This window comes from Cataglyphis hispanica, chromosome 2 (genome assembly GCF_021464435.1).
Source record: "Cataglyphis hispanica isolate Lineage 1 chromosome 2, ULB_Chis1_1.0, whole genome shotgun sequence".
In the NCBI taxonomy this organism is placed as follows: Eukaryota; Metazoa; Arthropoda; class Insecta; order Hymenoptera; family Formicidae; genus Cataglyphis; species Cataglyphis hispanica.
In genome coordinates this window covers 15,378,395-15,400,684 of record NC_065955.1, presented here as the reverse complement: position 1 = coordinate 15,400,684, position 22,290 = coordinate 15,378,395, and the positions used below count along the sequence as shown (strand labels likewise).

The 22,290-nt window shown below is 32.8% G+C and overlaps 1 protein-coding gene and 1 long non-coding RNA gene across 2 annotated transcripts; one reads left to right on the top strand and one right to left on the bottom strand.

Moving 5' to 3' along the window:
- Window positions 1-3,150: 3,150 nt before the first annotated feature.
- LOC126858519 (uncharacterized) lies at window positions 3,151-8,265 on the bottom strand. Its single transcript, XR_007688684.1, has 4 exons — window positions 8,138-8,265; window positions 6,671-6,956; window positions 6,483-6,567; window positions 3,151-5,948 (listed from the first exon to the last, which is right to left on the bottom strand). It is a non-coding gene; the product is annotated as an uncharacterized LOC126858519 (long non-coding RNA).
- A 1,215-nt stretch (window positions 8,266-9,480) lies between these two features.
- Window positions 9,481-21,058, top strand: LOC126858427 (SR-related and CTD-associated factor 4). The gene is made up of 15 exons (XM_050608746.1): window positions 9,481-9,657; window positions 10,058-10,186; window positions 10,261-10,552; window positions 10,715-10,902; window positions 10,973-11,248; window positions 11,330-11,479; window positions 11,556-11,803; window positions 11,918-12,103; window positions 12,287-12,420; window positions 12,516-12,724; window positions 12,804-12,981; window positions 13,769-14,053; window positions 14,897-15,127; window positions 17,497-18,900; window positions 19,657-21,058. The coding sequence occupies exons 1-15, from the start codon at window positions 9,628-9,630 to the stop codon at window positions 20,535-20,537; spliced, it is 4,821 nt and encodes a 1,606-aa protein (XP_050464703.1). The 5' UTR covers window positions 9,481-9,627; the 3' UTR covers window positions 20,538-21,058.
- Window positions 21,059-22,290: the final 1,232 nt, after the last annotated feature.

The following is a 22,290-nucleotide window of genomic DNA, read 5'->3' as shown; positions in this document are numbered from 1 at the left end:
TTATATACAGAATACACATCTAATAGAGTAGAGTGTAAATATTTTAATATTATATCTTTTATTTATATTTTATATGCAATTAAATGTATAATTAAATTTATATATTATATACAAAAAAAATAAAACTTAGATATGTGTATATTTTTTTATTTAAAAAATACATACAAAGATGTCTATTTTATTTGTAATATCATAATGTTTTATATTTAAATGTCGCATTTACATCGCGCGCTCTCTTCTCAAAGAAAAATAAAATGCATTTCCGCGTCTTTAAGGACGCGAAATATTAAATACAATTTTTTAGGAAGACAAATGTGCGCTGTCGGGGTTGAAGGCACAAAGAATATCGACGCGGAATCGCAAAGGGGATAGTGACAGATTTCACGACGACAACGGAGAGAGCGAGAGAAGGGGTGAACGAGAATGTGGGCGGTGCTCGCGTGTTTTACAAAAAAGAAAAGCGCGAAAGTTCGGTGAGAGTCTCTGTTTCTCTCTTTCAGCGTAACAGGTGGTTAAACAGGACTGTAAAGCAACTCGCGAACGATGCAAGGGGATCGATCGGAGAGGGGGTAGAGAGAGAAGGGTTAAAAAGAGATTGGACTTTGAGAAGTGCGCGCGAGAGATCGCGACTCCTATCTTTTTATGCTCATGTAAAATCAACACAATTATGCAAATTAATTGTCTGGATTATTTCTCATGCACGCGAGCGTTGATATCAAAATTATTTGTTTCTTATTATTACCAAAAAATCAAACTAGCGATATTTTATTGAAAAATGATCATGAAAGTAAAATATAATAATTATTTGACTAAAGTTCATCGTAAGAGAAAATCTTTAAAAGATTATTGTATATAAACACGATATTGCAATATATAATTATACATACATTTATTATATAAATTACTTAATATATTCATTAACTTAGAAGATGCTGTATAATTCTCTAAATAATTTTTTACATATAAATAAGTATAACAATAATAACTATAATAAATATTGTTCAAGTGTAAATAAGTATAATAATAATAATAAATTCATACATATACAATAATTATGAATATTTAAGTTATATATATTAAAAGTTGTTATATTAAAATCAGAATAAATATTTAATCTGGATATAATAATCATAAATCAATATTAAGACATAATTCAAATTCGTTTCGAAGATCTTATTTTTTTCCATAAATTTCCCAAACACCATCTTTCATGCATCTAACTTTAGGGATATCTTCACGAACACCGCGGCCGCGTAGCGGTTTTAATTAATTCGATCCTGTAGCCTTCCGTAGCCCGGTGCTATTTCCATCATCGTCGAGAGCACAGTCGTTCGGTGGGTGGGTTCCTCGCGCCGCGGGCGACGAAAGGAAATTGGCTCGGCTCGGAGACGTCCTGCGTGGACGGAGCATCCTTAATACTGTAAAGTAAGTTTAATGGAGGATGCAGTCTCTCACCAATATGTACCGACACCTATTAGGTGTTACAAAATATCGCACATCGTTAAACATTTAAATGGAATAAAATAAATATTCACACACATTTGTGCGCACATGCGTGCACATATATACATATAAATACATATATATATATATATATATATATACATATAAAAAAGATACTATCAACTGATTTGTACATTGATTTCTCATCGTTATACGATTTTAATATTTAAAATAGTAGATTATATATTTCAAATAATAATTGTGAAGACAAAAGGAGAAGATGCTTTCCTTTTTTCTTTCTATTTTTTTATTATTAACATTTAAATATCTAAATCTGAGTATAATCAAGCATTTAAACATATGATTTAATTTTATACATACATACACATATATATATATATATATATATTTATAACTTTTTGAAAACATAAATTTTGTAACTTGTACACATACATAATTTTGAAAAAAAAATTACACCTTTTTCTACTTTAGTCAAGTACACAAATATCTGATCGCGACAGAATCGATATTTTTTCTAATAAGTGGTGTTCGAATTTCTAATTGTAAGAGATCTCTTTGAGTAGAGGAAGGTCTACAATTTCCTCTCTCTCATTTTACTCGCGCCGATAAATCACCGCGGGCAACGTCGTAAACGCGGTGCAGGATCAAAGTACAATCTAATCCGCGTAATGGCCGGAGTATTAGGATGCCCCGTCGGGCCTTCACGGCACATTCGTAGACGCAACGGTAATTAAGGTGCTCGATCGGCCGTGCCGCTCCTTATTACAAGTCCGGGATCCGCATCCGCGGCGTGAACTCCTGCCTCGTTGATCTCACTCAACGCGCTTGATCTCATGGGACGCTAATTATTCTCAGCTACGCGTTCACCTTTTCACGCTCTCTCATGATTTCGATCTTCCTATTCTTTGTGTATCAATTGGAATCATTGTAATAACAGGGTGCGCGTCTAAAGAGAAGAAATATCCTTTGTGCCATAAAATGCTTCTTCTATAGTTTCACAGTTCAATATTATATCACAAAATATTCTTCTATAAATGAAATTTTTTGATTTTGAATAACAAATATAGATTAGAATATAATATTAAGTCTAGTATATGTATATACTAATTAAAGAATTAAATATGCTTATGCTATTATTATTATTGCTATATATTATATTTTATAATAAATATAAAAAAATTAATCATATGTTATCTTTAAAAACACATCTATAAAGTACAGAAATCAATATATTGACTTGTTTTTTATTTTAGAAAAATCTTACTAACAATAAGAAGGTTTATGAATCATTAACAAACATTTATGTATTATTTATCGCAATCTATTGTAATCTAAATTTTATTAAAATAATCTATAACAAAATGCTATTTTATAAATGCTATTTTATAAATGCTAATTATTAAATGCTATGTTTGAAAAAAAATTTTGAAAAAAAATGAGTAAAATATATTACATAAAATTAAATTCTTAATATTTATAAAGAAATAAAAATAAATAAAAGTAATTTGTAAAAGATAATAATGAAAGAAATGATTTTTTTCTAGTTATAAAAGAAGAGAGAAAAAAAGATAGATTTATAAAAATATTTTCTTACATTATGATTTATTTCTTAAGATGAAATAAGATATTATATACTTATTTTATAATTAAATAAAATTTATATTCGGAAACGCGATATGAGATATCTTTATTATCGCATCATTTAATTATCTCACATTTATGCAAATGTTCTCTCAAAAATGCGTTATGCTGTGATTAGAGTTAAACGCGCGACGATCTTATTACATGATCGATTGTTCGGGAATTATTTTTTCTTCGACACGAAAATCCAGAACTACTCGCACGACTATACCTGCCATAATCAATCGAAATTGGCCATGTGCTACTTATGAAGAGATGGATAGCTCGCAACGCCCTATGATTTGGCTCGTTAATAAACGTTGACGTTGAAACAATGATTATTATTGTTGCGCAGGTGCATCCGCTAAACAGGTAGCTCTCGTCCGGCATTTTCGGATTCCCCAAATTGTCTTGGGGAGGAGGAGGGAGACTCTCCCTGTCCCTTCTTGGTAAGCAGACTCTCATTATCCGCTCGGGAATTACACGCGGCGCAATTTTCAGTTCCACGGCGTAATTAATTAAGCGAAAGAGAAAGAAAGAGAAAAAAAAAGAAAGGATGAGACGAATCAGGAAGAAGACGATGGCTCAGTTAATTGCTCGCCAAATATAAAATACGAATCTGAATTTTAACGAAGTCTCACATGTTTCACTATGTTGTAATTATTTTGACGTACGTCTTAGTTTTGAAAAATTGTTTATTATGTAAAAATAATAGAAGAATAGCTAATCGGTAATTATAAAGATTAAAAGAATGCAAGCTGTCGTTTTATGGATCACAAGTTTAAATTTAGCGATCTTAGAAAGAATAATAAAAAAAATTTTGTATTCTCAGATGTTTAACCATGTATTTGTATGTATTGTATTCAGAACTAAAATGGTAGTAAAATTAAATCAATGTATTTGCATAACTTTCATGTCACGGACGGTCACACACACACACACACACACACACACACACATACACATACATCGGCTCTTCTAATATCAAATTATTATAACAAGTCATAGACAAGCGAAAGCGCTTTGTTGCAACAACTGGGACCGCAAAATCGATAATTGCGCTAGTCCCGTCAGTTATCGCTTTTAAATTATAATATTCAATCATGTCGATTAATTGCTCGAGATCATATCTTACGAGCGCGACGATCAAAAAAACGAGTTCGTTGGCGATAAAAATGTTAGTGAAGTAAGCAAAAGTAACAAAATCCGCATTTGTTTTGTCAAAACATTGAATAGAAATGTCTCGAGAAATCCGTCGTCACAATTTCCATTTTTATTCAAGACCGATGATTGATCATTCTTCGGTTTGTTTACATTACTAAAGTCAAAATACATTCTTATCGCGTCCAGCAGCTTCTTCCGCTATAACTTCTGTGACCTTCGCCTCGTTTAAATAGTGCTATAGTCATCTGATCGCAAGCGTTTATTGAAAGCAATATTGAAAACAATATTCCTTTTGTCAAGTATTTTGGATTTTCATTTGAAAAATGAAATTTCATTTTTTATTCGTGAATTCCGTGGACGCTTATCGCAAATTCCTTTTTAAACATAGTTTTATTATTTTATCTTATCATATTATCACGTTAATTTTGTGAATTATTAGAATCTTTTTCGTCTCGTTCCACGTGATTTCAAAATAATAAATTGTAGTTTTTTTCATTTAGTAAGTTCCTCAATGCGAGATAGTTTCAGACTTGAAGATTATTACGTCGTAAACATCGTTTAAAAATTTTGAAAACATTGTAATTTTCTTTTTGTTGATGATCAAATCTATTTTTCTTAGTCGATATATATTAATCAAAATCTTTGAGTCTAGAAGTTATATTATATGAATATTGATTGCGGTTTTAAAATAAAAAAAAATTAAGAATGTATTACTGATAAATCTTGATGTAATTATTTAATTATTTATTGTGATTATGTAATTATTTATATCGTTGTTATGATTTTTCATATCAATAATTATATTTATATTGTAAGTACAAATTTGCAAGATTTTGTGTATTAAAGTCATAACAGAATTTTTTTAGCTGACAATAAGACATAGACTTTCGTTATTTTTATTTTGCGCTTCGATATTTTTTATAGAAAGATCTTTGAAGAGGAGGTTTTTTTTCTTATAGAGTTGGCGAAAACTGCAAGATCGACGGGTTTATGCAACTTTTCCGTTTTCTTTTACTCACGGATTTGATTATAATTAACTTTGACGCGACCGAAGTTGCAGAGATTCTCGTCTTAATTTTTTACCAAAGAGATCACGAAGACAATGTATCTTTCTCACTTTTAACGTGCAATTAAAATCCAATTAATCGGTTATTTCTGTCATATATTAACACATCAATCACACGCATACATACACATAACAAGATTCATCATACATATATACATATATGGGATAGGTGCTTTTCATTTCCCCACTGCAACTCGCTTAAGATTAACAAATGATAAAAACATCTGCTATTATTTTGAAATTTGACACACTGCAAGAATGATTGGTTCATAAAATTTATCTTTCAGCAATCATTTTGCTAATGGATCCAAAGTGGTCGATGCGGAAACGTTGCGATTAAATGCGCTGAACTCTGTCTAGATATCTCGCCACTCGTCAGGTTATCGATTCCTCGCGGTCGTGTAACTATTTTTTGAAAGTTCAAAGTTCGCGGTCTGTGGCAGACTCCAATTACTGTCGATCCGCCTTCGCCACCAGCACCGTCGTCAATGACGAGGTTTCATCTTCGAGATCCTTGTCTCTCGCAGCCTTATTCCTCTTTTTTCCGCACTGGTCGGCAGTATATCGAGTATTGATCGTGTTCGGGAACGTGTGTTTGGTTGACGATGTTCATCGGTCGGAGTTCGTTGTTGACCTGAAGATGAATATATCAAAATTATTAGGTTTTGATCTTCCTTAGAATGAAATCAAAGAAATTTCATAAAGCTTTAAAATTTATTTTTATAAAATTAATATAATATTAAACACATAAATAAACATATTTCCTGTCGAAAATAAAACTTTATATATTTAAACCAGATTTAATATAATGATAAAATATGTGTCATATGTGTTAAATTTATATCTTAAAATTTTTTTTAATGTGTGTATATTTTTTTTATACTGCAAGCCTCTTTTTAACTATATATACACATATAAAGCCGCAAAAGGTTGCGATAAGCGACGATTTCCTTTGAATTATTCAAAAAAATCAATTTTATAAAGATTTTTCAAACACGTCAAAAAATAATGAACATAATATATATATATATATATATATATATATATATATATATATATATTTATGTATATATGTATATATGTATATAATTATGTATGTGTGCGTGTGTGTGTGTGCGTGTATATGATACATAATTTTTATAACGCATTTTACAATTTTTAATGTTACCTGTGATGCATATATAATTGACCTTACAGTAGTTTATTAATTGTAAAGTAATTACATTTCGAGGCAGCTTAATCATCCTGTATTGCTGAAAAATATAATATTTTGCGTAAAGCATGCCAGAATTTATATCTAGCAGCTATATCGGATTATACGTGAGATTATTATAAACTTTCACAGAGAGAACGTACTTTGAGGCGTCGTCAAAGATTCTCTGCGCTTGTGCTAGAGGAATTCTCCTTTTTTGATTCCGCTGGTCGAATCGCCACGTCCTTTATAGAGCGCTCGCCTTTTCGAATCGCCGTACTCGTTGCGGCTGTTCCTGCAACTTTGCTCCTTCTCAAGGATTTTCAATATCCTCGAAATATGTTTCTCTTTGAAATTCAGATATTGCGAGCGATGCGTCAGTTGTGCCCTCTTTTGGCGATCGCTCAGCTTTCCCACATCATCACTACATCTACATACATATCACCAACACTACCACACACACACAAATTTTTAGCATCTATTGATGTTATTATTTATTTAAACGAAATTGATCTACATGTATAACTATGGAAGAAGCTTAATTTATTCGACTATGTGATATATATTAGTGATTTGTAATACTGATTTAAATATATTTTAGTACTTTTGGTCTTATTTAATTTACATTTCAGTATTACGAATCAATTTTAATTTAATTCTAATTTTGATAATGATTTCAAAATATATGAGATCCAAATGTGGTATAAATTTTTGGCTTAATGATTACTATTGTATTAATCAATTTCAAACGTATGCTCTCTTTTCATCTTCTATGAAACATGATAACATACATTATACATCTATATATATATACAAAAGCAATGCGGTCGTAGAATATATAAAAGCACAAATTTAGCTAAAAAGAGATAATGTACCTTTTGAAACAGATTTTAAATACGTAAACATGAATTTATAAATGAATTTATAGTGAGAATTTACTTGAAATTATTAATTTAAAGATATTCTTATATTTGCGAAGTTTTAATAATAAAACTGATCAAGAATGAAGAATAAAATGTGTTCACTTTTCATAATACAATGTTTTTTTATTTAATTATCTAAATTGAGGTAGACACTTTCTAATATTTATACTTTTAATTTGATTTTATTTGTATTTTTATATATCAACCCATTTTTAAATCAATTTGGATAAACTCTGTTTCGACAGTGAATTAAAAGCTAGATGAAAGTTAAAAATTATTTTTTTTGTTTTTTTTTTTATATATATATACAGGGTCTATAAAGTGTCTGACCCACTCCTTATATTTTGAAAATGGCTCAAAAATAAGAAAAATTATGAAATACATGTTCGATTATTTCGAGGAATTACTCTTTTAAGGGCGTTGATGAACTTGTCTCCCCAGAGGAGTGCTTCAAGGGAACCTCAATTCAAAAATTTTTAATGGTATACTCCATATAGCAATATATCGTTTGAAAGGGCATAAGAAAAAAAAACTTTTGACGCAAACCTGATACGTTGATACCGTAGGCTTATAATTAGTGAGTAAGCAGAGAGAAGAAAAGCCTGCATATATTAGAAATAGCACTCTTATTATCTAATCTTGGAACATTTCAAAAATCTATTTTAATTTTTTTAATTTCTAAATCTTTGTTTTTTTTTTCTTTCTCACTTTTTTTTTCATTTGCGCCTGTCAGCCGCTTTTGCATTTTGCTCGTCTTCAAGTTATCTAACTTTTCTTCTTTTTACTCCGCTCTGCTCCACAGTCCATCCTCACGGATCTCTGAAGAATGATCTAATATCGAAACGCAAAATTATTTTCTAATATATCTATAACCTTTTTATACCACAGTTTAACTAGTTATAGATGAAGATTGGATACGTCACCAATTGGCCAATTCAAAATAAGACTCTTTGATTGGTCGTTGCTAGTTTCCCTAGACAGTGACTGTGGTTAATCAAGACGTAGTCAAATGTAACATTCCCATCAGTTATAACTATAGCCAAAAATCAGGATATAAAATTTCAATGTATATCAATTATAATAATACTGCAATGAGCACCAGCAGGAGAGAAGTTTATTTGGATACAGTGCGATTCGACCATTCATATCGAATGTGCTTAGGATAACGAGCACGATTGACCAATCAAAAGACTTTATTTTCAAGTGGCCAAAAAACATTGTGTCCAATTGATATACACCCTGCTAGCAGCACTATCGCGTGCCGAGAGAGATAACTAGGAGTCAATCATGTAACTTTTTCTCTAGGGCGGAAATGTGTGAAAAGTGAAAAATTTTGCCATTAAAGTTAATGAGAAATTTTTTCATTTTTCACGTTTCTGTCTTAAGGGAAAAGTTACATAATCGCTACTCTGCTATACAGTCTTATAAAAAAATTGATTCGTAAAATAACACGTGTATTAGCAAAAAATAAGTTTTTATTCTTTTCATATTATATATATATATATATATATATATATATATATATATATATGTGTGTGTATATTACATATATTACAGTATAAAGTCAATAAGAAAAAATATTAAAACATTTTTTAATCTATTTTATAATTTGTATATGAAAAATGTTATATATCATAAAAGTAACAATGTTACATTGCAGTTATGTTCGATGTAATAACAAAATATAATATTTCATTGTTGCAGTTATATAACATATAAATAACTTGTATTATATTATTTGTTATTTCATGTTATATTTCTGCAACAAATGATGTTTACTATTAATACTCTATTTTACAATACAATTACTTTTTTTTGCACTCTAACATTTTATTTATAATAGTTTACATAGTTTACATATTTATATAAAAAAGGCCGTGTGAACATCATGTAGACAATACGTAAATAACAATTTATGTAAGCGTAATTTTGAAATCTACCGCGATCAATTCTGATCGCTCTATCATCATTCATGGATCGATATTCTTCCAACGTTACCGACCGGGCGGACGACAGGTGTGACGTCACGCTTCGGCCGTCCCGCGATGCATATCGGGAACACGATTCGCCATCTTGGACGGAATGGCTCGGCTACATAGTGCGCGGTGAAGGAGACATGCGAGTCTTAAAGCGGACATCGCGTTACATTGCGTGAGATTTAACGACGACGACAGGGACGGCTCCTCTTTCGCTTCACGATGGATGCAGTGAAGTCGTTCAACGCGGAGGTAAGCGACACTTTTCGGAGGGGGCCTCTCCGCTCGTACGCGCACGTCTCGGAGGTCACCATCGTAGGGGCAGTTTTCGCTTTTCTCAAGCTTTGTTTTCAGCCCGATTCGCTTTGCCCGATCCTAGTCTTCTGTACTTTAGAACTGTAGGATAACAAGATACAAGCTATGTTTTGAATTGTATTCCTATACTATATATTAGATACATTATACTATGTTATGCTATACTTAAGATTCTCTCTTTATTCTTGGATGCAATAATACTTCAATAGCAGATACAATATTTATTTTCTATTAGAATATGTGTTGCGCTTTACATCACAGTTATGCTAGAAGAGAAAAATATAATGGTTATATAGATAGCATTTTATAATACTGATTAATTGCAATTTGATTACAGCTATCCGCTCTTTACGATGTTAAACCACCAATTTCAAAAGCCAAAATGAATTCACTTACACGGGGAGCCATCAAAGCAATAAAATTCTATAAGCATGTTGTACAAAGTGTGGAAAAATTTATTCAAAAGGTAAATATTTATTTAAATTATTTTTTTTAATAATATATTCATATATGTTCTAATTTTATTCTGTTTGTGTTTAGTGCAAGGCAGAATATAAAGTACCAGGATTATATGTAATAGATTCAATTGTCAGACAATCTCGACATCAATTTGGGATGGAGAAAGATGTATTTGCTCCACGGTTTGCGAAAAATATGCAGACTACCTTTCTCAATCTTTTAAAGTGCCCACAAGAGGATAAAAGCAAAGTTATACGTGTATTGAATCTTTGGCAAAAGAATGCAGTTTTCCCACCAGAAGTTATTCAACCACTCTTTGATCTAGCAGATCCAAATCATCCAATACATAAGGAGCAGCCAGTAAATAGTAATGGTAAATAGAATAATAGAATAATAGAAAAAATGTAGTTGAATAAAAGTATTTGTAATGTAGATGCAACGATGTATGCTTTCGAAAATGTCTGTATTTTTTTAAAATTAGAACTTAATTAATTTTTAATATTAATAAATCTAATTAATGTTTTAATATTGCTAGGTACATTGAATACATCATCTGGAAATAATATAAGTAATGTAAGCACAGTCACTAAGACTCCACCATCTGCTATTAAAAATGTTGCAAAGGATTCAAAACTATTTTCAACTGGAAAAACGATCGATCCTGTATGGCTTGCGCAAACAAAAGTAGAAGCGGCGAATATAGTTAATGCCAATAAACTTTTGGTAATATTAATTTGGTTATATTGACATTATAGGTTTAATCAAGATTTATTGAATTTGTTTCTTTACACAGAGTCAATCTAACTCCGGTCAAATGGACTCTTCTATTTTCGATCAGTTACAATGTTTACAACAATTACTTTTGAAAAAGCAAGATGCTGCAAATGAACCCAAAAGTTCAGTTAAGTTTGATAAAAAATTGCTAGACTTTGATTATGGTGAAGAAGAAGATGATGATGTCGTTATTGCTAATTCTCCAAACACAACTGCTTTGGTCAATACTCAACACAATGCAGTTTCAACAAATAGTAGCTTAGAAAGCCTGGGACTGTTGCTTGCAAATCCAGAGGTACTTAGCAAATATCAAAAATTAAGAGCAATATGAAACTTTAATATTATATATTCATTTCCTATTATATGTAATTTGAAGGTTTTGAGACAATTGCAAACTTTACAACAAACTATGCAAAGCAATGCTTCTTCTTCTTCGCAACACGAAATGGAAGAAAAAATGCGCAAACTTCAACAAATGAAACAACAGGAAGAAGAATTTGATAAACATTTAGCACAAACTGTTCCTGTAATTTTGTTTTTTTAAATCTTGTAAGGTATACAAGAAAATAATATTTTATCTCAAATCCATTCTTCCATTTTAGAATCTTCCATTTGCATCTGAATGTGAATTAAAGCCTTCTGATATTTTAAAACCAAATACCCAAAGTTATGCATCAAATGTGAATAGCAATGTGTTACAAGATATGAGTCAGCCACCACCTGGCTATCCGCCAGCTCTGCCATTTACGTCGCAATCTTTACCAAACATTAGACAAATCAATCAATCTGCACATCAGAATCAAAAAAGTCCATTACTTGACGAACGTCAAGAAACGCAAGATTACTCTGGGTAAATCATAATTCAAATAATAATTTCAGTTATCTTGATAAACTATTGATTATTCATTATTGATTGATCACTAATGATTATTCTTTTAATAATTTAAATAAATATCTTTTTCAGAAATAATGCTAGACGTGATAGTAGCAGTGTAGAAATTGTAAATTGCGAGAATACGAGTTCACAAAGTAGATCGCCAGAACGATATCGACATCACAGTCGGTCTCGGTCCCCACGACATAGAGACAGAGACAGAGATCGAGACAGAGATAGAAAATCTCGTTCTAGAAGTAGATCGCGACGAAGAAGGTAATTATTCAAAATTAGAATTATATCAAATTAATTTATTAATTGTTTATAATTGGAATTTAAGAGATATTAAATTGATAATATTACGAGGAAAAAGATTAATTGATCTAAATTACATTTTCATATTGTTAATTTAATATTATATAACATATATATACATTTTTTTTTTTTTTTTCCTTATAGATCTCGTTCAAGAGACAGAGGACGCGATAGGAAACGCGATGATAGCCGAGAAAAATTAACAGAAGAAGAACGAGAGAAAGAAAGAGAGCGACGCAAACGCGGCTTACCACCGATAGTCAGAGATAAATTAAGCGGTATGTGTTCTAAATTGAAAAAGATTCTTATATATATATTTTTATTCATCTCATCTAGATCAGAGAAGAATAACAAATGTATTTTTGAAACATAGTTTGCAGTACAACACTTTGGGTGGGACATTTATCAAAATTAGTACATCAAGAGGAATTGTCCGATACATTCGGGGAACTTGGCGATATTGTTAGTATTGACTTAATCTCACCGAGAGGTTGTGCATTTATATGTATGAATCGAAGGCAGGATGCATATCGAGCGCTTACAAAGTTAAAAAATCACAAAATGCAAGGCAAAGCTATTACGGTAAATAATTGTTTACAACACGCAACTTGAATAACATCGAAATATTTTATTGCATACAGCATATTTGTTTCAATTACAGTTAGCGTGGGCGCCTGGTAAAGGCGTAAAAGGCAAGGAATGGAAAGATTACTGGGAAGTAGAACTCGGTGTCAGTTACATCCCTTGGAATAAATTAATTAACATTACTGATCAAGACTTAGAGCTGTTAGAAGAAGGCGGGATGATAGATGAAGATACATTACCTCCGTATTTAAAAGGTGCGTTTTTTCAATTTAATCATATGTGTGTGTGAGAGTCACGCTCAAAATGTTTTATATAATATACTATTTCCTCCGAAATCTGACGTTATACAAAAAAATATTTCAGACAAAACTTATAAGATTTTAAGAGAGAAAAAAGATGGTAATCTTTAATTGTAACTAAGGTCATTTTTCAAAGTCGTGAAAGTAAAAAGCTAATTTATTTTAATAGAATCATAATTTTTTTATACAAATTGATACATATGATTTCTTGCAAATTCGGCATTAAAAATTATTTAAAATTAGAGTAGAATGGCCAAAAATTCAATAGTTTAAGATATTTACATTTTAATTTGGCATAATTTTACATAAACTATGAATTATTTCATAAACTATTTAATTTAATTTAAGCCATCCTACCCTTGTAGCTCTTTACACTTAAAATGCAAGTTTCAATTTAGTTACATGTATAGATTAAAGTGATATGTAACTTGAACCAACTTGCGAGATTAAATTCAAATGTTTGAAGCCAAACTGAAGTTCTGTAATTTAGATTGGTCATAAGCAAATTTTGAACAAATTTTATTTAAGAATTTTTTTGATACCAGTGTATTCTTTTTAAATGATTGTTAAAATTTGAAAGAAAATGTGTGATATATATTTTGTATTATATTTATTATTTTGTATTATATTTATTACGTTATTTATTACTTTCTCTCTCTCTCTTTCTCTCCACACACACACACACACACACACACACACACTCTATTACGAATTTTAAAATTGCTTCTTTTTTGTCTTACAGGAAAACTAAAGCACGCTGCAACCAGCGCTGATATTTTACAACAACAGTTGCAGCTGCAACAGCAAGCACTTGTCGCTGCCGCTGGTGCTCCCATTCCCACATTAACCGACGGCATTGTGAATGTTATACAATCGTCGGCTAATCAGCAGCAGCAACAGCAACAGCAATTAGTCGACACCAGTCAACCGCCACCAATCAGACCGCCAACATCGGCTGCACTATTGCCACCTCCGAACACGCAGTTGCAAATGATGCCGCCGGCCTTTACGATGCCCGGAGTGCCACGTAAATTTGATATTTATTATTGCAACATTTCGTGAACACAAGTCTTTTACTCATTTCTTTTATACATGCATATATTATAAAATATTTTTGAAAGCTTTATAAAATCTATAAAATTATATTAAAAAATTATAGCTTTTCAAAAAAATGTTAATACAAATGGATGAACATCTCTTAAAATTCTGAAGAATGTAAAAATATTGCAAATTTAAAGATTTACTTTTTTTTTTTTTTTTCTGTTAATATTACACAAATATGCATGATCTATCTTATTAATGGCAACTTTTAACGAATATGCTTTTACTTATGATGGAAACAGTTTGCAAATTGTTACATATAATAATATATACAGGGTATTCTAAAGCACCTGTAACTACGCTCGTTACCGAGTATAGCACAGTAAACTGAACCGAAAAGTCCTTTACCATTTTTTCCTATAATGTTTAATAAAGCAGTCATTCTTGAGTAAAATTTGGTCAATCATCATCGATCTTTAGCTGGGCATACGTCGGTGAGCCGCGCGTCTGATAGTAGCGGCGGCGTAATACCAGGCGCGCGGCTTACTGACGTGCTTCTGGCTAAAAGTCGGCCCAGATTTTATTCAATAATAATTCCTTTATTAAGCATTATAGAAAAAAATGGTAAACGATATCGACGAATTCGGTTCAGTTTACTGTGCTCTACCTATTCACGAATGTTGTCACAGGTGCTTTGGGATACCCTGTATAATTTACTACTTGAATAATATTTCAATTTATCCGAATATATAAATGTATAGTAAAATACTAGGTAAAAGCCGACGTTTTGATATAATATAATTTTTAGATGTCATGAATAATCTTACAGGAATGATTAGTCACATGGGCCTACAAATGACGCACGGATTAATGCCCAATGTCCCGATCGGAGTTCCGCCGCCTAACATGCAGAGTTTACTGGGACCACCAGGTATGATGCAGACCATGTTGACACCATCGGTTAATTCGCCATTCGGGGCAGGTGTTGGTGTAAGTTTACTGACGCAAATCCCGATGCCCGCACCTGCTGCAGCACCTTCGGATAAGCCAAATTCCACTGGTATGTAAACAATGAGCGATACCGTTGACAGGATATAAATATTTGCCAAACATTTCTCTATAATAGCTATATTATTTTCTACAATTATATACAGTATTTTACATTTATTGCAAAATTGTAAATGATGTAAATATATATATATATATATATATATATATATATATATATATATATATTTATTATCTTTTTGTTAAATTTGAAATTATAATACCACGTATAATACATAAGCAAATATATATGAGAAGTGAGAAAATCACGAAATTTCAACTTTTCTTACAAAATGGAAATTATATAAATGTAATATAAGGGCATCCAAAAAACTGTTAAATTAAAAATATCTTATTTGGTGGAGGACAAATTTTGGCAAACTGGAAAATTAGTTTTCTACTATGACTGTGTACTTTACAAAAATTCTCTTAACACTGAAGACATCCGAGAAAAAAAGATCTCCATTATTGATCCCTGACATTATTGGAAAAAAATAATTTTTTTATGCATAATTTTAAGTAAAATTAATTTTTGACGACTACAATATGAAAAATTTTGTACGTTTGCTTTCCCTTCCATTGAGGTCATAAGATCATTGGCCACTCTCTAAAAGAAAAATAGTTAACTATGCAGTTTTGCAGACAGACTTTTTTAAGGGCCTTTTTTCAGGCGCCAATAATGCAAAGGGGATTGTTGAAAAATATAGTAAAAAATTTATGCCCCAATTTTCCAAAAATTTGTTTCCCATCAAATATGGCGTTATTTTAAATTTAACAGTTTAGGATTTTCGATCTAAACAAAAATCCCAAAATCAAGTCTGAATTTCTTTTTTGGAAAGGAGTTAAAAGGATTAAGGGCATATAAAAAAACTAAAGCAGTAAGACTTAAAACATAAGTGAAGTGACCAATCAATCAAATTATAGTAAGGTAGCTTTATTGAAACCTAAGCAATGCTGAAAATTTCATATAAAATTTTTACGTCATAACTCTTACTGTTTAAGTTTTTCGTGAATTTTTCTACGTGTCACTAATCTAACACTTCACACTTTTTTTTGAAGATTTTCTGAATAGAAGTAACAATTTTTTGAAAATTGACCTTTTTTAATTTTTGACTCCAAATAATTCCTAAATAGATTGACGCATCAATCTTCGGTTGTAAAGATTTCTTTTTTTATGCCTTTTAAAATAATGTATTATGATATGGGGGAGAATCCTATTAAAAATTTCCTAGTTGGATTCTCCCTAGAACATCTTTTTGGACGCTGCATGAAAATCTTATCCTGGAAAAAATAGTCGTTCCATGACCATTCAGAAATGAAAATGAATCGATTAAAATTATCTCGCTAGTTGCGTTCGGAAATGCCGAATAAGATTGACTTCAGAATTATTTTCTTAACTTGTGAATTTTTAAGGACATCATTAACAGAGTAATCCTTCCTACTTAGCACGAAAGAATAATAGAACAAACAGTGACTTATAATTTAATTGAGCGTCATATTTCATACCATAGAAAACGGAGACTTAACTATTCAAAACGATATTATTTTAGTGATCGATCAATATGGTAAGCAGCATTTTTATTTTTTTTTTTTTAGTTTCGAATATTGGATTTTGCTTTTCTTTTCCTTTTTTTTTCTTTTAATTTAATTAATCCTGCTTTTAAGGAGTTTTATTCAATATTCAGATAAAAATTAATAACTTAGTATCTCGAATAGGCATTTTTCTTAAAAATTGTATTTTTAGAAATATTATGAAAAAATTAACTATAGTGTTCTCTGCTCTGTTACAGAAAAATTACAAATTAAATAATTATTTACTGAAGTATTAAAAAGTAAATATATATTATTAATTAAAGAAATAATAAATACATTTAATTATAATATACTATAATAATAAACATTTAATTATAAATAAAAATTAAATAATTATTAACTATAATATTTTTTGCTCTTATAAAACAATATTAGACTTCGCCGAACATTCTGCTTCGCCATTTTTATTTGTCTTATCTTCTACATTCGGAAAATTATTTAATTCGATGTTATACAGACTGGATTTTTGCTTTAATGCAGTTTGAAAAACAATCTCCCCCCAATCTTTTTAAAAGAGTTCTTTTAATGATTTATACATATAATAAATTTTATTGTAACTTTGAACAGAGGGCGGGAATTTAGAGACTTTGTGTAATATAAACAAAGAGAGAGAGAGAGAAGATTAGAGATAATTAGAATTGATTACTAGCTCTAATCGATATTAGTGATATCATATATTCTCAGGTTTAATTTTTAATTGAATCCACGATGAAAATAATTTAATATCCAGTGAAGCGCGCCAGCTAATTACAGCCAAACAGGATACAAGGAGATTTGAAAATATTGCAGGTATGCCGCACAACGTTCCACCGATCGGTGTACCGCCACCCACGACAGAGACAAGTATGCCAAATCTTCCAATGTTACGGCAGCCGTACGGAGTGGGTCCGGCGCCGCCGATGCAGATGCAACTACCTCAACAGCAACATCATTCTGACGATATGGATGTGGAGATGGAAGACGCGATGCCGCAAAGTCTGAGTAGTAACGTGCACAAAGATAAGCAGCCGAACCTTAGCGATCAGCTAATCGCAGCGATGAATATGGGTAGCAATGTAAACGACAGTCGTCTGGAGAGCGATCAGGCCCGCGAATACAAAGAACGAGAACGCGATCGAGAGAGTAGAGAGAGAAATCGGGGCGATCGCGCAGATCGTATGGATGTGAACGAGTGTAGGATGGATCGTAGCAGGGACAGAGGACGAGGACGGGATCGCGGTCGAGATAGACGAAGGGACACTCGCGAAGGTCGTGACAGGGAGAGGGATGACAGACGTGACAGAGAGAACCGAGAGACCCGGGAGAGCGGCGCTAGGCATTCGGAAGGACTGAGCACACAAAATCAAAACGTTCAAGAAAACGAGAGTATGGCAAAGAAAGAAGGCAAGCCTAGTCTGGCTGATCGACTGCGACAATTAGCGGATGGTACATTGCCATTGGACGACCGAATAGATAGGAATGTACGCAGTAATCGGACAATCGAGCGCAGTAACGAGCGAAACGACAGAGGTTTCGAGGAGAACCCTGGAGGAGGAGGAGGAGGTCTTCCTGGAGGAAGTGGTGGTGGTGGTAGTAGTAGTATACGGCGACCACCCAGTGACATGCCGATCTCACTGATGGATTTGCCGAAATTTAGCGGAGTTTTACCACCAGATCGGACAGATTTTCCGCGAGGACCAGATTTCCGAGGTGGACCGCAGGATGCGCGGGAGTTTTCACAGCGCGGCCTAACCGATCGATCTGATAGACAAAATTTTCCGCCACGTGGTGGTCCAAGGAGCTCACAAATGGACGACTTTCTGGATCCTAGAATGCAGCCTGGCATGTTTCCAGAAGATTATGAAAATAGATTGGGTCACAACGGGCCTCGGTCTGATGACTTTCCGCCAGCGAGGCTGGGTCCGGCTCGTGAAGAATTTGAGCGACCAGAAGTGCGCACTCGTAGACCTGTGGATGATTATGAGCGCGAGCGTTTCGAGTACGAGATGAGACGTGACGGATTTGATCCGCGAATGCAGGATGGCTTCGATCCTAGGGGTCATAACGAGCGCCCAGATTTCGATCTTCGCAGAAGGGAATTTTTTGGTGGCCCGATGGAACCTGTATTCGGTATGCCACCATTGATGGGTCCAAAGGGGCCGAGAGGACCCGTCGGACCTGACGGATTTGGACCGCGCGGATCTAGGGGACCCGGTAAGATTTTGATCCCTTTTTTGTGACTGCTTTATATTGTTTTTCTGTTAGCAAGGAATGCAATGCTTATACATATGGGATTGTACATTTGCATATTTGATACAGAACGAATATATAGATTAATTATTTTTAGCGGTATTATTTTTTTTTTAGGATATTGAGATATTTCTATTTTAATTTTTAAGAGCAATTTTTATTATTTTATATTATCGAGCATATTATTGAAAATAGAGCATTAAAAACTTCCAATTTATAGATGAATATATATTTATTATATATATTCAATTTTATATAATATTCTTATTAGAGCTTTCAAATTATATTTTGTAACAGTAGTCAGTGAAGTTTATATACATACATACATACATACATACATACATACATATGTGTATATATAAAAATATACTACAAATACACTACAAATAAAAAACTTTTGTAACTCTTATTTTATAAATTTTCTTATATTTTATAAATTTTTTATTGTGCATATATTGTTACATACTGTTACATATTCTTTTATGAATTTTTAAATATTAGAATTTTTGTTTACTCAATCCTTTCGTTTCGTCTATAATATTAAAAAACATATGAAACATAAAATGTACGTGTAAATTGATATATAATTAATATAAAATAATAAGATATATAAAGCGAATGAAAATGTTATAAATATATAGTTATATATAGTAGTTATAAATATATAATTACGTGCTTTTATGCCTCGTGCATGTGTTATCTTGCCGCGGTCTTTTACAGGTCCTCTAATGTTCCATCCGCGGGGAATGGGTCCGAGGGGTATGAGACCTGGAATGAGGCCGCCGTTTGCGCCTCGAGGTCCGCCGTTTGATCCCAGAGAAGCAGATTCCTTTTTCCGGCCACCATTCGACGAGATGCGCGGTCGTCCCGGGCCGCATATCCGACCGCCATTCGGCCCGATGGGCCCGCCAGCCATGCACGGCCCGGAGGGACCCTGGAGAAATCAGGAAGGGAGCGGTGGACTACCGCCCGTGTCATGGTCCGGACAGGATCCGGACGGACATGGACAGCGAGAAAATCATTTACCACCACGGGACAAGCAAAAGCTTTTAGCGAAGCACCAGGATTACAAAAATATATCCGAGAATCGCAATCGGAATCGCAAGTCTAGATGGGGTAACGTTAGTCCACCATTGGATGACGAGATACCGCCATCGGAAGACACCGAAAACAAGACGAAAGCATCTACTGATGACGCTGGGGAACTAGAAGCGAAGGATAACTTTGATACTTTGTCCTGCAATGTCGACCAGCACGATCTCCTAATGCAGAGAGAGCAAGAACTGACAACTTGTGAACAAGATGCGATGCACGGTAACGGAGAAAACGAGTTGGCAAATATATCGAACGACGAGAGCAACCGCGAGATCGGCTACAGAAATGACGAGAGTCGAACCAATCTTTACGAAATTGACCGCGCAGATCATTTCCCTAATGATGATTTAGCGCTAAAGCAGCGGGAGGAACAGTGTGAATATGAAACACCCATTCCAGCTGAAAATTCAGCGCAACAAAGTGCGGTACAACCGATCGAACAAATAGAGCACGTCAGTGAGAACCATAGTGATCAATCAGTGGAACAGCAAGTGGATTCGTTATAAACGAAAAGAGGAGAAAAATAAGAGAATAAAAGAGAAAAGCAAAAAGTAAGGGAAAGATCGATATTAAAAAAAATTACCAAAGTAAAGCATAAAGATTCTTCAGGCAGATTCGTGTAAAATATCGGTTGAATTGATATAATGTACATAGAGTCATGCAAAAGAATGATTGAAAGAGAGACAGAGAAGGAGTGAAAATCACGATACAATTTTATGGACAGAATTATTGCATTCTGGAGTGGTGGGGAGCCGTTGGGTGCTAGTGAGTTTTTTTTTTAGTACCTTTTAGTCATCAGATATTCTAATTGTTGACTCTCGTGTAAGTTTCGATCAAGATTCTTTTCTCAACTGAAATCTGCTGCCTACATTAATTGCTGTGATAGTGAACACAGGACCTTTATCCATGTAGAGGTATATATACAGAGTTTTTCAAGTTTCTTAATCGAGAGAGAGGGAGAGAAAAATTCTTATGGCGATTTTTACTTTTTTTCTTTTCTCTATCTTTTATGTCGAATAACGCAGTGTAGAATATATATATATATATATATATATATATATATATATATATATATGTATGCATATATGTGTATGAAACACATGTATGTATATATAAACATATCTGAAAAAATTCCATCATTGCCATCTGTACGAGATGCCAGTCAATCTTTTTGTAATTTTATTAAGGATGTAGTTAATTTTTTGAAATCATCTATTGTATTGTACAGCGCGACGATCATACACCCTTAGATGATGAAGATTAATTTATTGAATTGTACATACTTTTATATTTTCGTAGCTGAACAAATGAATATAATGTGCTGATTGCCATTGCTCAATCAAAGAGAAAAAAGGAAAATAAAATATTTTGTATATAAGGTCTTTGATAACAAAAGAAATATGGCCTTGTTATTCCAATACGCGGGCGTAACCCGTCATCAAATCATAACAAAATGAAAAACGACGAACTTTACACGTGTACAATAATACGGATTATAATCTTAGGCATTCACAGAGATATTCATACACATATAACACATAACATAGAATATTTATTTCTCTTTTTATTCTGAATCTCTCATATCGGCTATATAAAATTAGAGCTTGTTCTCTCTTCCCTCAGATTTTACACACAATCAAATAATTCGAGCGATTCGTTCTCTCGTTCTTCACATAGATTAATTTTTCTTCCATACGAGGAGAGTTTATGTAATCTATTTTCATAGAAGAGTGATTGATTACGGAGCGACAAATGCGGGCGCTTCCATTAATTTACACACACATACACGCTACAGACAACTTGGTTCCTGTGTTCACGTCCACATGTATTACACGGCGCAGCGATGGAAGACACGTGCTTGCACTCAAACTGAGTGACAAGTGCAAGGTACTGTTCACAATTACTTTCACATAACGTTAGTATCAAGAGATATGAGATGATATTAAAGAGAACCATTGCTTGGCCGCCACGCCTCGGCCCGCACCACTCCAGGACGAGACCCGTTGATGCATATGTCACTCATTCGATTAATTATTGTGTATCTTTAACGATTAGAATAATTGTTTACGGCTGAGAATGGAATTGTATTAATGAACAACTTCCAAAATTGAGATTGTCTGATCGTGCTCCAATCCAATGTATTGGACTCGTCGACTGAACCGACTTTTTTTTATTCTGAAACGTAATATTAGACGTTCACTTTGCGCCTTTAATAATGAAAAAAACAGGATTGTTAAAAGATGATAATCGCGACAAACT